The 15,259-nt window shown below is 35.8% G+C and overlaps 1 protein-coding gene and 1 pseudogene across 1 annotated transcript; one reads left to right on the top strand and one right to left on the bottom strand.

Moving 5' to 3' along the window:
- The first annotated feature begins 1,049 nt into the window (after nt 1–1,049).
- LOC140838993 (myb family transcription factor PHL7-like) lies at nt 1,050–8,662 on the top strand (annotated as a pseudogene).
- A 251-nt stretch (nt 8,663–8,913) lies between these two features.
- Nucleotides 8,914–10,546, bottom strand: LOC140837782 (E3 ubiquitin-protein ligase WAV3-like). The gene is made up of 3 exons (XM_073203891.1): nt 10,423–10,546; nt 10,139–10,222; nt 8,914–9,966 (listed from the first exon to the last, which is right to left on the bottom strand). Exons 1-3 carry the CDS (start codon nt 10,543–10,545, stop codon nt 9,571–9,573), a joined length of 603 nt encoding a protein of 200 aa, XP_073059992.1. The 5' UTR covers nt 10,546; the 3' UTR covers nt 8,914–9,570.
- Nucleotides 10,547–15,259: the final 4,713 nt, after the last annotated feature.

Here is a 15,259-nt window from a genome sequence, read left to right as displayed (position 1 = left end):
AAAAGTCGATGTAGGATTTTTGGTTAACTGACGATTTAGGGTTTTATGCACTTGAGATTTCAAATGTTAAATCATTATGACTTATGGAAATGTTAAGTTATTTTAAATTAGTAATTTTTGAGTTTTTGATTTATAAAAAAAAATTTAAGTAGGGGACATTTCAGTTGGTATCAGAGCCAAGGATCCCCAAAAGGTTGTGTTACTGTCACTCCGAGAAGCTCAAGAAGTAACGCCTCAAGTCTGTGAGTTTTACTGCTCTAAAATTTTATATGCTGAACTTTAAATGCTTTTATGATACACGAATTTGGAGGTTAGTCATATTTTAAAATTAATTAAATGCATGTTGGTTACGTGGTTTGGACAACGTGTACAGTTATGCTTCGGAGACGTGAGGAGAATTTGGTTTTGCATATCTCAAGTTTTGCACTACCTAAGACTAAGTTGAGGTGAATTGAACTTGGTGATTTAGGATTGCATGTTTCAAACGTTATACTATGTAGGAAGTTGTGACTCGATAGGCTTAAACTGTTTAAGTACTTGTAATGCTTGAGATTTAAGAAAACAAATGTATATTGATGATGATATTAAGGACAATATGTTTGGCATACACATGAATGATGCTTTAGTAAGTATCAGTCATTAAGGTGTTTTATAATCATGGATATTATATGATGACTAGGGATCAAAATTGGGTTTGCCAATAATAATATATTTTGGGGAATTAAATTATACTATCAGGATTACTTAAGGTAAAGTTATCAATTAATTAATCTTTGAAAAGATAAAATAGGGATAATACCCATTTTCGTCCTTTTCGTTAACCGATTTTCCCATTTCAGTCCCTCATGATTTTTGACTGCTTAAATAATCTTTCATGTTTTCAAAATATTCCCGAATTGGTCCCTACTGTTATCCTGACGTTAAGATTAACGTTGACTCATATCACGTGCCACTCACATGATCATTTGTTTATGAGGGCAGTCAGTCGAGTATTTCTTTTCAAAATTACTCCCCCACCTGTACAAGAACCCTAATCCCCAAATCAAACAATGGAAGGGAATGTCGAACTCGAAGAAAATGTAGCAATTCCAGATTCATTGATTCCATTACAAAGGTAAAGTTTGGGAGTAAAAGGTAAAGGAGTCGACGTTAATCTTAAGGAGTCAACGTTAAAGGAGTAAAAGATTCCATAACTTCTGCAGTTTACCCTGGAGGCCCTCCTACTCCTGTCCAAGCTCCCAAACTCGTGAAGTTTGTTGATACGACAGAAATGATGAGAGGGCCACAAGAACCACCTGGTTATTGGGTTGTTTCTGGTGCAAAACTTATGGTTGAAAAAGGGAGGATCTCCCTCAGGGTGAAATATTCGTTACTGACTGTTATTCAATCTGATGATGATGTTCCTGAATAAGATTACAACATGCTTGTATTTTCTGAAAAAGAGAAGCAATTAGGAATGAACACGAGATTTGTGCTGGATCAGATAAGAGCGGCATTGTGCATCTAGAGACACACTAGAGACACCATAAAGTTCCACTGTCGCAGAGTGATTGGCTGGATATGCACTCTCACGTGAAAACTTCTGCAGGGCAGCTACAATCGTTGTGAAAGAGCCGAAATCATCCTTGAGATGTTACCTCTCTTGGTGTTCTCTAGAATTTTTACTGTGTATGTGTGCGTGTGTGGTCGATGATGTTTGCTTTTTTGTTACTGCAATGTACTTATCGTTGTTTTGCTTTTGAGTGTAGATTCCACGGCAGTGCTTGTAAATGACAATTATTAAGTTTTAAGTCATTCTTGGTTCATGGTTTCTAATGTTGCTACATGATCACGTGAAGGAAAAGTTTGTGGTTAGATTAGATTTGTTTAAATTGTACTTCAACAAAATTATGCTGGAAGATAAATGATCATTAGCAGTCAGTCTTCCTTCTGATTGCAAGATGTGTCTCAATTTCAAGCTAAGCCGTGACAAGTTCCCTTCTGGATAAAATTATCTGTGTTCAGGATTTTGTTCTTTTACTTAGTTTAGGAGTAAAAGGTAAAGGAGTCAACGTTAATCTTAACGTCAGGATAACGGTAGGGACCAATTCGGGAATATTTTGAAAAAATTAAGGATTATTTAAGCAGTCAAAAATCATGAGGGACTGAAATGAGAAAAGCGGTTAACGAAAATGACGAAAATGAGTATTATCCCAGATAAAATAACTTAAGGAAGTTTATGATTTATAACGAGTAGAGGATGTAGAGTTAGTTAAGATTTTTATTTCCTTGAGATCAAGAAGTTTGGTATAAATTGATACCAATGGAAGATGTCATATCAGAGTACATAGTGAAAGCGTGATAGAATGCAAAATTTAAGCCAATCAGAGTAAGTATGAAGTATATGAGAGAGCCTAAGCTTTTCAATAATCAGGACTAGACAGATTTCGAGGACAAAATTTTATTTAAGGGAGGAGGATTTGTAACGTCCGAAAATCAGTCAACGTAAACCACATGCATGAAAATTATTAAATTGCTAAAATTTTTAATTAAATGATTTTGGATGCATGAATGATATATTTTGAGTGAATAATGATTAATTCTGTAATTTTATTTGATTTCATAATTCAAAGATTTTCATATGAATATCGATGGTTGGCGGAAACAGAGGATCGGAGACGATTAAGATGCTAAAGATTTAAAACCTAAATTTTTATTTTTATTTAAAAAATATTTATTTTTAATATTTTAAGAATTATTGCAATTTTAAAGACAAGTTTAAATTAATTGATGGGACTAATGAATTTTATAAGGGGATTTTTGAAAATATATATTTTAAATCTTTTAATTTAAGTTTAATGATTTTATTAATTTTAATGGGCCTAATTTATTAATTTAAAAAAACTCGTTTTGGTTAATCCCACTAATTAAAAAGTTAAAAAGCCTTTTTTTTATTAATTTAAACCCAAACCCACACATACACACACACCTAAACACCTACACACACAAACACACCCAAAAACACACACTCAGTTACGTAAAAATTTGGAAGAAACCAACGGTCGAAGAAGGGAAGGAATGCAAGGAAGTTTTTGATTTTTTTTTCTGCTTTGTTCTTCGACTTTCTTCATCGTTCTTCCTTCCAACAACAATCACTCGACTCCCTTGCATCCCAAGTGAGTTTTTGGTGGGGTTTTGACAAGGAAAAGGGTAGAAAAAAAATAGAAAAAGTCTTCCGTTCGTCACCAACTTCCACCGTTTCGGTATTCGTATTTCGAGCGTTTTAAACACAAAAGCTCGTTTTTAAACCTTCTTTTTGCATCATTCAAATTGTATTAAGTGTGTTTAATCATGTTTGTATGAAAAATATTAAATCCTCCTTTTATTTTAGTTTTTATGGAATATACATGATAAAACTTGAGTTTTCATGCTTCTAAAATCATGATTGTGATGCACAAAGGGGCTACCATGATAGGGTTATGGGAAGAGACTTTTTTACATGTTTAAGGGTCCATAGATGCAAAGCTAAGGGCTGGAAAATGAGGGTAAGAGGGTTGAACGAAAATTGGGTTGTAGTGGGCTATGGTTTTGGTTTGGGTGTCCTTGAGAAGTGTGGATGCTGGCTGCTGTTGGGGAGTGTCCAGGGGTCAAAAGGGGATCTAGTCATGGTCCTAGATAGGCTAAGGGAAGGCTGGTGTAAGGGATAGGGAAAGAGCATGCGCTTTGGGTCGCTTAAGGCTTGTAGGGGAGCGAGTTTAAGGTTGCTAGTTCTAGGGCTGTAGAGGCTGCCCCAGTAGAGTTCTAAGGGTTCAGTATAGGTCCTAGGATGGGTACATAGGGTCTGGAAATGATGGTTAAGGGTTAGGCTCGATGGATTGAAAGTTGGCTTGGGCTAGGTTTCGATCAAATGTGCAGAAAATTCAATAGGCGATCTAAGCTATTTTGAAGGTCTTAAATGGTTTGATTTGGGTTGCATAAGGTATGATTAGATGTTAATAAGCTATGGTTCAAGTTTTTTAAAGTTTGGTTAAGTTTTGAGTCGATTCGAGTTAAAACCGAGGCGTATGGTTAAGTTTTGAAACGAATTGGGGATTAGTTGAGGAGCTTAATTTTTTGTCTAAGAAATGTTTATGGGTGTATTTTAAGGTGTCATGTTAAGTTTAAGGGTGAAAAGTTTAGGATTAAAATTTGGGAAGAAAATATTAAGTTTTGAATTTATTCGGGTTAAAAACGCTTCATGGTTTAGTCATAAAGTTATTAAATTGAAAAACTCGGTTTTACGTCTAAGAAAAATACTAGAGGAAAAATTTAAGCTTATTTGATGATTTGGGATAGGCTCGAGTCAATAGAAGTAAGAAAAAATCAAAATCGAGAATTTTAGGGTCCAAGGGTAAAATTGGCATTTTGCGTCCTGGGTAGTACGAATGGCTTGGCAGTGCCCGAAAAATAATAACTTATGCTATATGATATTTTAAAATGTTTATGATGAAAATATGGAATTTTATGATTTATGATAAAACTATGCAATTTTTACTGTTAAAATGCTATTTTTGGAAAATAATGATATTTTATGCTTTGAAAAGGAAAAAGAAAAAAATATTTTGAGGGATGTGAATTGAATGTGACAAAAGATAGATGATATGTGGGGGATCTGGTTTAAGAAGAAGCAATGAACTTTCAATTTTATGGGAATGTCGTGAGGGAAAAAAGGCCTAGAGAGAGCCTGTTTATGGGAAAAGACCCCAAGGGAGCCCGACGATCGTATTTCGATGGCGATGCCTAGTGCCCGTCCCCATGGGCTATGTGGAGTTGAAGACTGATCAGTCGACCAAAGGATAAAATGCTAGTCACTTTCAAGGATCGACTTCACCCAAAATGATAAAGGATTGAAAACTTTACGATTAAATGATTTTACGATTTACGATTTATTTATGCATAAAAGCTATTTTAAATAAAAGTATGGTTTTTATTGCATTTGATTGTATATGTATTATTTGCTACTAATGTTTAGAACGTGCTGAGTTATTGGATTCATTAAGTTTGAATGTTGTAGGATTTGATGATATAAGGAGGCGCTGACGCTCGAGTGGATCGAATGCGGCAGTACACTCCCGAGGGACATTTATTTTTTGCACTAGTTTGATAGATAAAATATTTAAAAGTTTGTTGTTAAAGAATTTAATTGAGATTTTTATGCTTTATTTTGATGTTAGTTGATCTTTTTAAGATCGATATATGATTTTTGGATACCTGATGATTTATGGTTTTATGCACTTGAGATTTCAAATGTTAAATCATTATGACTTATGGAAATGTTAAGTTATTTTAAATTAGTAATTTTGAGTTTATGATTTATAATAAAATAAAATTAAGTAAGGGACGTTTCATTCCCCTGCGCGTGGGATGCTTTTTTAAAACCCTAAATAACAGCCAAACAATTTTTAGTCCAATTAGTCTAATTAAATAAAGTCTATTAAAACTTTAATTATTTAACATGTTCAACTTATACTCCTACAAGCCCATCATGCATACCCTATTTTCATTTAATTTAATATTTAATAAACTTAACCTTTGCGTTTAATAATTTAAATTTTCAAATTTTATAAATTTAACTCTTTGAATTTATTCTCTCGAAATTTTAATTATCATAAATTCAACTCTTTTAATTTACAGTATCGTAATTTTATATAAATTCAACTCCTTGAATTTATTCTTTCAACTGGAACAATTGATTCAGTGTTTGTGTGACCCTAATGGTTCAGGGATATAGATAGCCATGTGTTCACAACTCTTTGTAATTCAAGACATTTTTCTTTATTCGGGCTTACCCTAATTTGCCTTATTCCATGCACCAACATTTGATCATGAAATGTCAGAAATCAATTTCTGATAAAACCCATCGAATCATGGTAACAACGTTTAGTAACATCGCCACATGATTCAATAGGTATCACTGATCGTGTCTGTAAGAATCAATCGGATATGATTAACATATAGTATGGTCTCTTCATCTCATATATCACAATCGAATCTGCAACTATTAGTTCATCGAGGGTTGCATATTAAATTCGATAGTTATGTGATACTTTTATGAAATATTAAAAATGTCATCGCGTGTACAACAAGAGAACCCTTGTCCCTAATCTATATCTTATACTCTGGCCAGAGATTTCATACACTACTATTTCGTCAGATCATATAGGATATCCACACCCGTAAGAGAGCGGTGAATCCCCGACTAAAATGCACTAGCTCCTACACATGTAGCAATTGCACACAATCTCGCCACCTTGTGACCCTCATGGAGCCGGCAAACGAGTCAAATCACAATCCTAATATGTAGAGTCTCAGTGTTGTCCCGGATCGTAAGGACTAATAATGTACAATCACAACCACAAACTTTTCTTCTCGATGAATGATAACCACTTGGAAAGTTCGAGTGAGAGTTGTTTGTTACAATCATCATATGATTACCCATCTGTATAATTGGACATCTCTATGCCCTTTATTATGAAACACAATACACAAGATCACAGATGATAGTCTCAAACTCAAACGATCTTTATCTTTATTTTTAGGCGGCTGAATGGACTAGGAACGAATTTAGAATATACAGTGTTTACAAATGAGTTTCAAAATCGAATTACGATTCATTTGTATTGAAGTATAATCAAGGATTTATCTGTGTCGATTGCATGAGTATACAAATAAACGAAATAAAACCATTAAAGTAAAGATCATTTATTACAACTGAGTCTATAAATTCTTTAGTCAAGAGTTGACTTACAGGACATGTGTACTCTGACACGACTTGCCAAATACCTTCAGGCTTCCACATTCTTCATCTGACGGTTGGTTATCACATTTTTATTGTACTGTATATAAACTAGACTGATTTTTTAAGATTGTCATTGTACCCTCACTTGCCCGTTTTCTTACTATTGTATTCCGTGTTCATTTATGTTAGAAGGGAAAAAAGTTGTGAAGAAAGAACCTGGAGATGCGCGGTCCATCTTGGATGGTTCATCATGAGTGGATCCTCCTCATTTTCGTTACACTTTCCTCAAATTATGTTGTGGATGGCGATTCTATAGTTTCTTACCTCGTTTAGCAACCATTTGCTGGATATTTCCTTTTTCATTCTGATTTTCATTTGTAACTCACTGTTTCTGATTCTCTCTCCATGATGTTGTGATAACTCCAGTTTCTCATACTATTGTCTCCATCCGCCATTCGAACCATGGATAATGTTTTTCTTGTAGTGGAATACAAATAAACGAAGCGCTAAAGCTGCAGATGGAGGTACAAACGCAAGTGCACGAGTAGCTGGAGGTATTTCGTTGTCTTTAGCAGATACATCAACAAGATATCCTTAAATTCTACATGGTATCCTCCATTTGCTTCAGTTATCTAAGAGGAAATTATTCTTTAGAGATGCGTAACTTAAGAGGACCAAAAATTTTCTTTTCGGCTTCATCATTTGGATTTGTAATGCCCTGGTTATCTAAGAGCAAAGATATATTTGAAATTCTTTAAATTTTTGAGTTCTGCCACTTGCTTAGACTAATATGGCTGCATATTAGCCTGAAATATATTGAAGTATAAGATCTTTGTCCTCTGATCTTCTTCCACAATCCAGAGTTGGTTCTTTTGGTTTTTGGTTTCCCTCTTTGCATCCTCTCATACGCTTGAATGCTACCTTTTTTTCGCAGGGGAGATGTTGCCATTTGTAAAGCTCCCAGGAGTTTCTTTTGCATCGATAGAAAAGTGAAAGTAGTGTCTTCATATCAGAGTGTTAATGACTTATGCAGGTGCAAAGACAGTTAGAGCAACGGATAAAATCCCGAGGAAAGTACTTAGAGAAGATAATTGAGGAACAACGGCTAATTGGAGTTTTTACCGATATGCCGGTCTCTGTTGTTGCTGCTTCTGGAACAAGCAACAATTGCCCAGGTTCTGATAATAAAATTTTAACTGACCCACCAACTCCTGCTCCAATATCTGAGTCACCGTTTCTGAACAAGGTTGTCAAAGAACGTTCTACAGCTAAGAGACTCTCTGTCGACGAATCCTTGTCTAATCGTGAGCCTCTAGCCCCAGGTTCCACTTGTCCTGTGACTTCTCCAGTTGAGAGCCCCCGTGAAAGATCAGGGAAAAAGCAATGGATGAGCCCTGCTTTAGCATTTTCTGAGCCAGTAACCATTGTTTCCCGTTCGGTACTAAAGTCAAGCTTCAGCCCTTCTTACCAGCCGCCGCCGCAGCATTCACTGTTCTTGATTAACGAGCATATTGATCATTCTTCGGGATAAAGACACTCAGATTGAAAAAGTCTCAGGTACCAGCATGTAGTTCATTATGGTGCATGTTACTGGCATCACATTTGCCACTTTGTATGTTAGATTCTGAAATTACACGCCTGATTCGGTCATAAAATCTTATAGGGGCTCCATACTTGTTAGCACATTAAGATTTAGTTTTAGAAATTCTCTTCTTAAAGGAGGTGAACTTTCAGATATTATGAGTCGTATATCCGTTTCGGCTTTCCTAGATTCCCTAGTATTCCAATGTGATCCCATTTGTATGATCCAATTGTCACATTGTACCTTTCTCATTGTTTCCAAAATTTTCTACTCGTTCGAAAACTCCTTTTGCCCCTTGTAGCATCACTTCAAATTCAATTGCGTGGCACTAGTTGAAATTTTTAATATTTATTTATTTTCTTTGTTCAGCTGGCAAAGGACAAAACTCAATTTCAAATAAGTTACGATCGTTGGTGAAGCTCTCTTCATAGGTTCCTCTAAATCTACATCGAATGAGAAAGAGCAAACCAAGAAAACATATCATTCAAACTGTAGCGATAAATGCTGTCTTTAAGCTATATTTGGTCAAAGGTATGTAGCAATAGGAGGGCATGATTGCCAATATTACCCGATAAGTGAAACTCTCTGTGCTTTCCAAACCACCAAAAAAAAGCGATAATAACACTGTAATAATATAGTAAAAGCACTGAAATCGTTGGGAATGTTATGCAAAATAATCTACAGCCTATAGACATGCAAATGCTGGGCCGATCTTCTTTCTAGACATGAAGTATTACGGTAATCCCAACTGTTTACAGTACCGCTAATCCTTCCTTCTGTGGTGCTACCTATTTTCTCTGCCGTGAGATATAAATTTCACCCATTCTAATGCATTCACCTTCCGAGTATCTTTACTCCTTTCTTTAGCCCTTTCATTGGATGAATTTTGCCAGATATAGAGTAGGAGATCAATGACTTTAATGCAGCCCAATTCTCGAGTAAAGACCAACGATGAAGGGAAAAACTGGAGATGTGGCGTTAGCGCAAGTCTTAATGGCTAAATGATCGATGGGATGCAATAAGGATACAAGCACGCCATAGATTACTTCACAAGTCTGATATGTGGTCCATTTGGGCTTGTCACCAAGACCAAATCAGCTGCAGGTTGATGTGCTAATCTTGCCCGAAGATAAGCTTGGTTTCTTGGGGAATATTTTTGAAATCATGTAATTGATGCGGGGCTAGATAAATGGTTTGATGTTATCCCACAATATAGAGGCACGAAGACGATTCAAGAATTTGGTGCCAGCAATAATCCAGGATAGGATGGGGTAGAGATAATGTCAAGACGGGGTTGATCACTTGTGTGGTCAGGGTAGACTGCTGGATCGACATCGTCATAATGAGAAGATTGCAGAAGAAAGGACCGCCTGTGCTCCCGAGAATTGGCAATATATTCATCAAGAATCTGTAAAACGGGATCTGTCTTATTGTCCTGGATGGACCAACTGGCATTGAGGTTGCGAGGTAGCTGCGTCCATCGAGCACGGCAGATGGGGCAAGTGACACTACCATGGCGAACATTTGAGGAGATGCAAGAAAAATGGAAGGCATGGGAGCATTGCGCCGTAAATATTGCTTGGCCTGAGCTGTAATTTAAGGGATCAAGACATATTGAGCACATGTTCTGCAAGAATTCAAAAGGGCCACGTGGAATCCAAAAGTTAGATGTACCAAACAATAAAAGACAATAATCATGACAGACAGAATCAAGATTCTCCAGCAACACAAGATTTAACCATAGGTTGAAATAGATGCATCAAGAAACAGTACAACATTAAAGATGACAAAAAAGACACCTTATAGGAAGTAGTGCTTGCATCGCTTTTTCCAGTGATCTCCGATGATATTTTCTTGCAAGAAATATTTCCCTCTCGATTTTCCTGGTGAAAAGCATGATTCATTCGGCGAACCACAAAAACTTTAAAACGAACATATTTGTGTGCGCACACAAAAAATCAAAAAACATGGATAGTAAGTATCAAAGAAACCATTCTTTGTCAAACTAAGCATCATAGCACCTTCTACCGTGTGTGAGAGAGAGAGAGAGAGAGAGAGAGAGAGAGAGAGAGAATATACATACAGCGGAGGTGTGAACAGCATTGGATTGCTGCTGTCCGTAGCAAAAACAGCCACACGTCTGCACAAAGATTTTCTTGGCGGCTCTCTTGAAATTCCACGACGCGCCACCCTCTCTTCCGCCCATTTTCTTTCACATAAAACCCATTGGATTGTATGTAACCCTCCCTTAAATACTTCAGCTTCTAAATTTTTTCTCCTATTAATCAATAGGCAGACCCACACAAATTAAAGTTAATTAACTTTATAGTACATTTTTTATGATGTATTAATTCAAAATATTTATCAGTAAATTTTTAATTTATTAATTAGTTGAAGAATTCGTCTCTTTTTTAAAAGTATTTATTAAATAATTACATTTTATGATATATCTTCACTAATTTATCTAACACTAAATGAAGGACTATCGATTCAAATGCATGCTTTAATCAATGCCAATAACTTGTATGACACAGTCTCATATATCGTATTTCGTGAGATGAATATCTTATTTGGGTCATCGATGAAAAAAGATTACTTTTTATGCTAAGAGTAATATTTTTTATTGTGAATATCGATAGAGTTGACCCGTCTCAAAGATAAAGATTCGTGAGACCGTATAACAAGAGAGATACTTTTAATCAATTATAAGTTCGATTTTATAATTCAAATAAATTTGAAAAACATCAATAAACCACAATACAGGCACGATAGAATCGCAAACTGAAGATTTGTTCCACTCTACCAATGCATGGCAACATATTGAAAAATGACACGACTTTTCTTGTAGTTATTAAATCATGTGCTATAATCGAACAAACCCAAATTGGGTTTAGGAGCACCAATAACAAAATTACAAATATTAGGTGAGAACAATATAATAGTAAAAATCCATGTATACATACACGGATCCAGCCCTATGTGTAGAATATGTTAAAAATAAAATAATTTCATAATTTGTTTACTCGAGTAGTTGGCACATTGTGTTTTCAAAATTGCTGTACGAGGGACACATGACTTGGGAATTATAGAAGACCAAAATCTATGCCAAATTTGATACCAATGTGTCCCATATTACTGGCATTTTCCAAAACTTGTGAATTTATTTTTTTGGTAAACAAATATATCTCAGTTATATGTATACGAGTGAAGAGATTACCGTTACAGGTGTTTCCTCTTTCTCATATTATAATAGATAGAGATGAAGGGAACCTCGGGATTTCTATCAGAATTTAAATAAAATATTAACACAAACAGATTAATTTCACCATAACTGTCCCTTAAATTATAAGAATAGGTTTTTTTTTTTTTTGTGAAAAGATCACATTGTGGGACTAGTTAACCATGTTAGGACATAGTGATTGGTTAGAAGAGGTTTGATAAACAATCACACCGGTTTGTCCAAAAATTCGACTATGTTAACAACTTTGAATCTAGTAATTCTTGTCAAGTCAATGTCAGTTGGCTGATCAGATAAGCTATGTGCTGAAAGAAGCTAAGCTGACAAATTGAACACTAAAAAATGGTCAAGTAAAAAAACATTTGGGTTATCAAGGGGTAAGCATACTGAAATGTAAATAACACAAAGAAGTTTCTAGATGTTCGGAGATTTGAATAACCCTTATTTCACCTCTTATTCCTTGTGAGATGGATATTCATTGGAAGGCTTTGGATATTACAACTTTTTATAACAACACGATTCAGGAGGACTTTATCACTACCTAACTGAAATTCCTAGTTTAGCTTACTTATTTAAACAACAATGAACAGTACACTAAGTGTCAGTTTACAAATATTTCAAAATGAAAATACTAAGTACATATTGATTCTCAATGATCTGATATAATAGTTAAATGTGTACGAAAAAATCTTGAAAGAATTTGGACTAATAAAATCTTTAATCTTATGCGATGATTCCAGAGAATGTAACTGATTTATAAGTTCTTCTATTTATATACTTAGATTCAAGATCAGTAAAATCAAATATTATATTCGTTCTAAATATGGTAGTCGTTAATCCCGTCTTTTTCATGTCATTGTCATTTCTGACAATTCGTACACTGTAGGTAGTTCTCGCGGATTTTTGACAAATCAGATATTGTTGGTACGGAAGACTTTATCCAATAATTCAGTTTTGTAACTTTGAGTGTTATAACTTATTCTTCTGAGAATATTTGTGAGGTCCAGAAATTTAATTCGCGAAACCTAAGTGCATGAAACCTAGGATTTTTATTTTTATTATGTGCCTAATTATTTTATTACACGATTTATTCTTATAAATTAAGTTAAAGCATTTCTAAGTGTATTTTTCAAAAATGATAATTTTTGGGTATTTTTACCCGCATGATTTTTATTTTTATCGGTGCTCAAATTTTATCGAATCGGGGGACTTTTTAAGGGTCCGGCTAACATTTTCAAAATCTTTTAAACACAAATATTTTCCGGGAGTGCGTTTGGATTTAATGGGCCTACTTTTAAGCTTATTGGGCTTAAACCTTTTTAAAAACCTTTAAGATGCAATTTGTGACCCATTAACTAATTATTATCCATATAATTAGACCTCTAATCAACCGTTTAACCCTAAACCTAATCTTTTACTCCCCAAACCAGCCGACACCCTTCTGAATTCATTAATTTCCATCAGCTTCATCATTCATCTTGAGGACCAATCGGTTTCACCATTTGCAACTAGAGGTCCCCATCGGTTTTGTCTTGTTCTTCCTCTCGAAACTTAAGGCACGCTTTGTATTATCTCTTGCTGCATCAAACACGTTTTTTTTTATATGCTGGAGAATGTATTCATGCATGACAATTCAGATCTAGCTTAGTTCATGAAGAATTTTCGGTTCATACTTATGTTCTTGCACTTTCTTGATTTCTACTCACTAATTCCTTGATATTGTTGCAAGGGGGCTGTCATGTGGCATGCTGAGGTGTTCTTTATGCCAAGGTTATTCTGTCATTAGGTTGGGTTTGAGTTGTAGGGGCTGTACGCTAAGGATGGTTAAGGCAGCAAGGAGTTTGTCCCGGTTTTGGGGTAGATCGCGTGCCAAGGACCGATCTAGCAACACAAGGACTGATATGAGCCATGGATTAGATCCTTGAGGATCTGAGACAAGGCTCGGGAGGGCTCGGCACGCTCTGGAACCACCTGGGAGAGTAGATCGCAACATGTAGAGAGGAGATCGCGTGGGAGATGCTTTGGGTTCTTGTGTTCGGTTTCAGCGGGTAGGCTGCATGGGGGCAGCGGTGTTGGTTCAGGGTGTTCTTTAGGGTCGGGGCTAGGTCTTAGAGGGCTTAGATCGGGGCTGGTGTCGTCGAGGTAGGCTAGGACGTGAGTTCTTGGGAAAGTGACGGTTGTGGAGGGCAAATAAGGAAGGGCCGAGTGGTTTGGTGAGTTCTGGAATTTTAGACGTATTAGATTAGGCTAATTTTAAGATGTTAAGACCTTTAGAGTGTTTTTAAGATATAACAAAATGTTGGGAAGAATTTGGGTAAGTTTTGAGTCGATTCGGGATAGAACCGAGACCTCGGTCCAAGATTTAAAACGAATTGGATAAGTTGTAAAATGGGCTCAAGTTTACGTCTAAGAACGCTTTTAAAAATGTTTTGGGACATTTTAAGGAGTTTGGTAAGCTTCGGGTCAATTTTAGAGGTTCAGGGGTGAGACGAAAATTTTTGGGTTTCCAGGGGCAAAATGGTCATTTTGCGTCTCGGGTGAGAATTTGGTCCTGGCAGCGCCCTGAGCACAAATCATGATATTTTAAATGTTTATGCATCATGTTTATGATTTTTACGCTATTATGATAATTATGGTGCATGCTTGGTTTAAAGGAAAAATTATGTATACGCATTCTTTTTATTAAGTTATGAACATGATGACACGTTTTGAAGGAAGTGATTTAGTTGTGACTAACACGATGACACGATGACATGTAAGGCCCGGGCTCAGTGGGCGGGTAATGCCGTCGCTGATGTCCCTCGCCGCCGGGTACCGCGGTTACACGTAGATGGATCCATCGACTGACATGATGACACGATGATACGAAAGTCACAGCTAATGAACGGAATTCAAATTAAGAAATTTAACACGTATATGCTGATACGATTATACATGCTATGATTTTTACCATGCTTTGACAGGACACGTTTATGTATACGATTTTACTGCTGACATAAAATGTATGTTCATTATGTTATTTTTCACTGCTGCGTGCTACGTATATGTATTCGTTACTACTGGTACAGGCGTGTGGAGTCTATAGACTCACTAGGCGTGTGTGATGCAGGTGAGCATGTCGAGCTGGAGACAGGAGGTGCTGAACTCTAAGTAGGCAGTCCTGGTGCGGTGACATAACCCGAGGACCGCATGTTTTTCCGCATTTTGAGTGATGATTTTTGGAGAGGAGTTAAACATTTTATTTACGTTGAGGATTTTCATGATTTTTACTAATTTACATTTACATTGATATTTGTTATTTTTAATTGCGATATTTTCATTGCTAAATAAATATGATCCTTTTAAATGTTATTTTTAAAATGATAGCTCAAAAAAAAAAAAAAATAGTTCCGCATTTTAAAACGAGCAGACGTTTCAGTTGGTATCAGAGCAAGGGTCCTGTATAGGGTTATACCACCGCCAGCTTCTGCCGCTCAGTCTTCAAAGCCTCAAGTCTGTGAGGTTTACGATTTTACTATTTAAAATGGTGTATTGTTATCACATGCATGATTTCATGATTTATGCATTTTGATGAGTTACTGCTTATGTTTAACTGTTTTATGATTTAAAGTTCATTAATTTCAAAACTAGATTAATTGCATGATGGGTTACGTGTTGATTGGACTGTATTCAGATATGCCTC

The sequence above is a fragment of the Primulina eburnea genome, chromosome 8 (assembly GCF_022965805.1).
Source record: "Primulina eburnea isolate SZY01 chromosome 8, ASM2296580v1, whole genome shotgun sequence".
Taxonomy (NCBI): Eukaryota; Viridiplantae; Streptophyta; class Magnoliopsida; order Lamiales; family Gesneriaceae; genus Primulina; species Primulina eburnea.
This window is presented reverse-complemented; position numbering and strand designations above follow the sequence as displayed.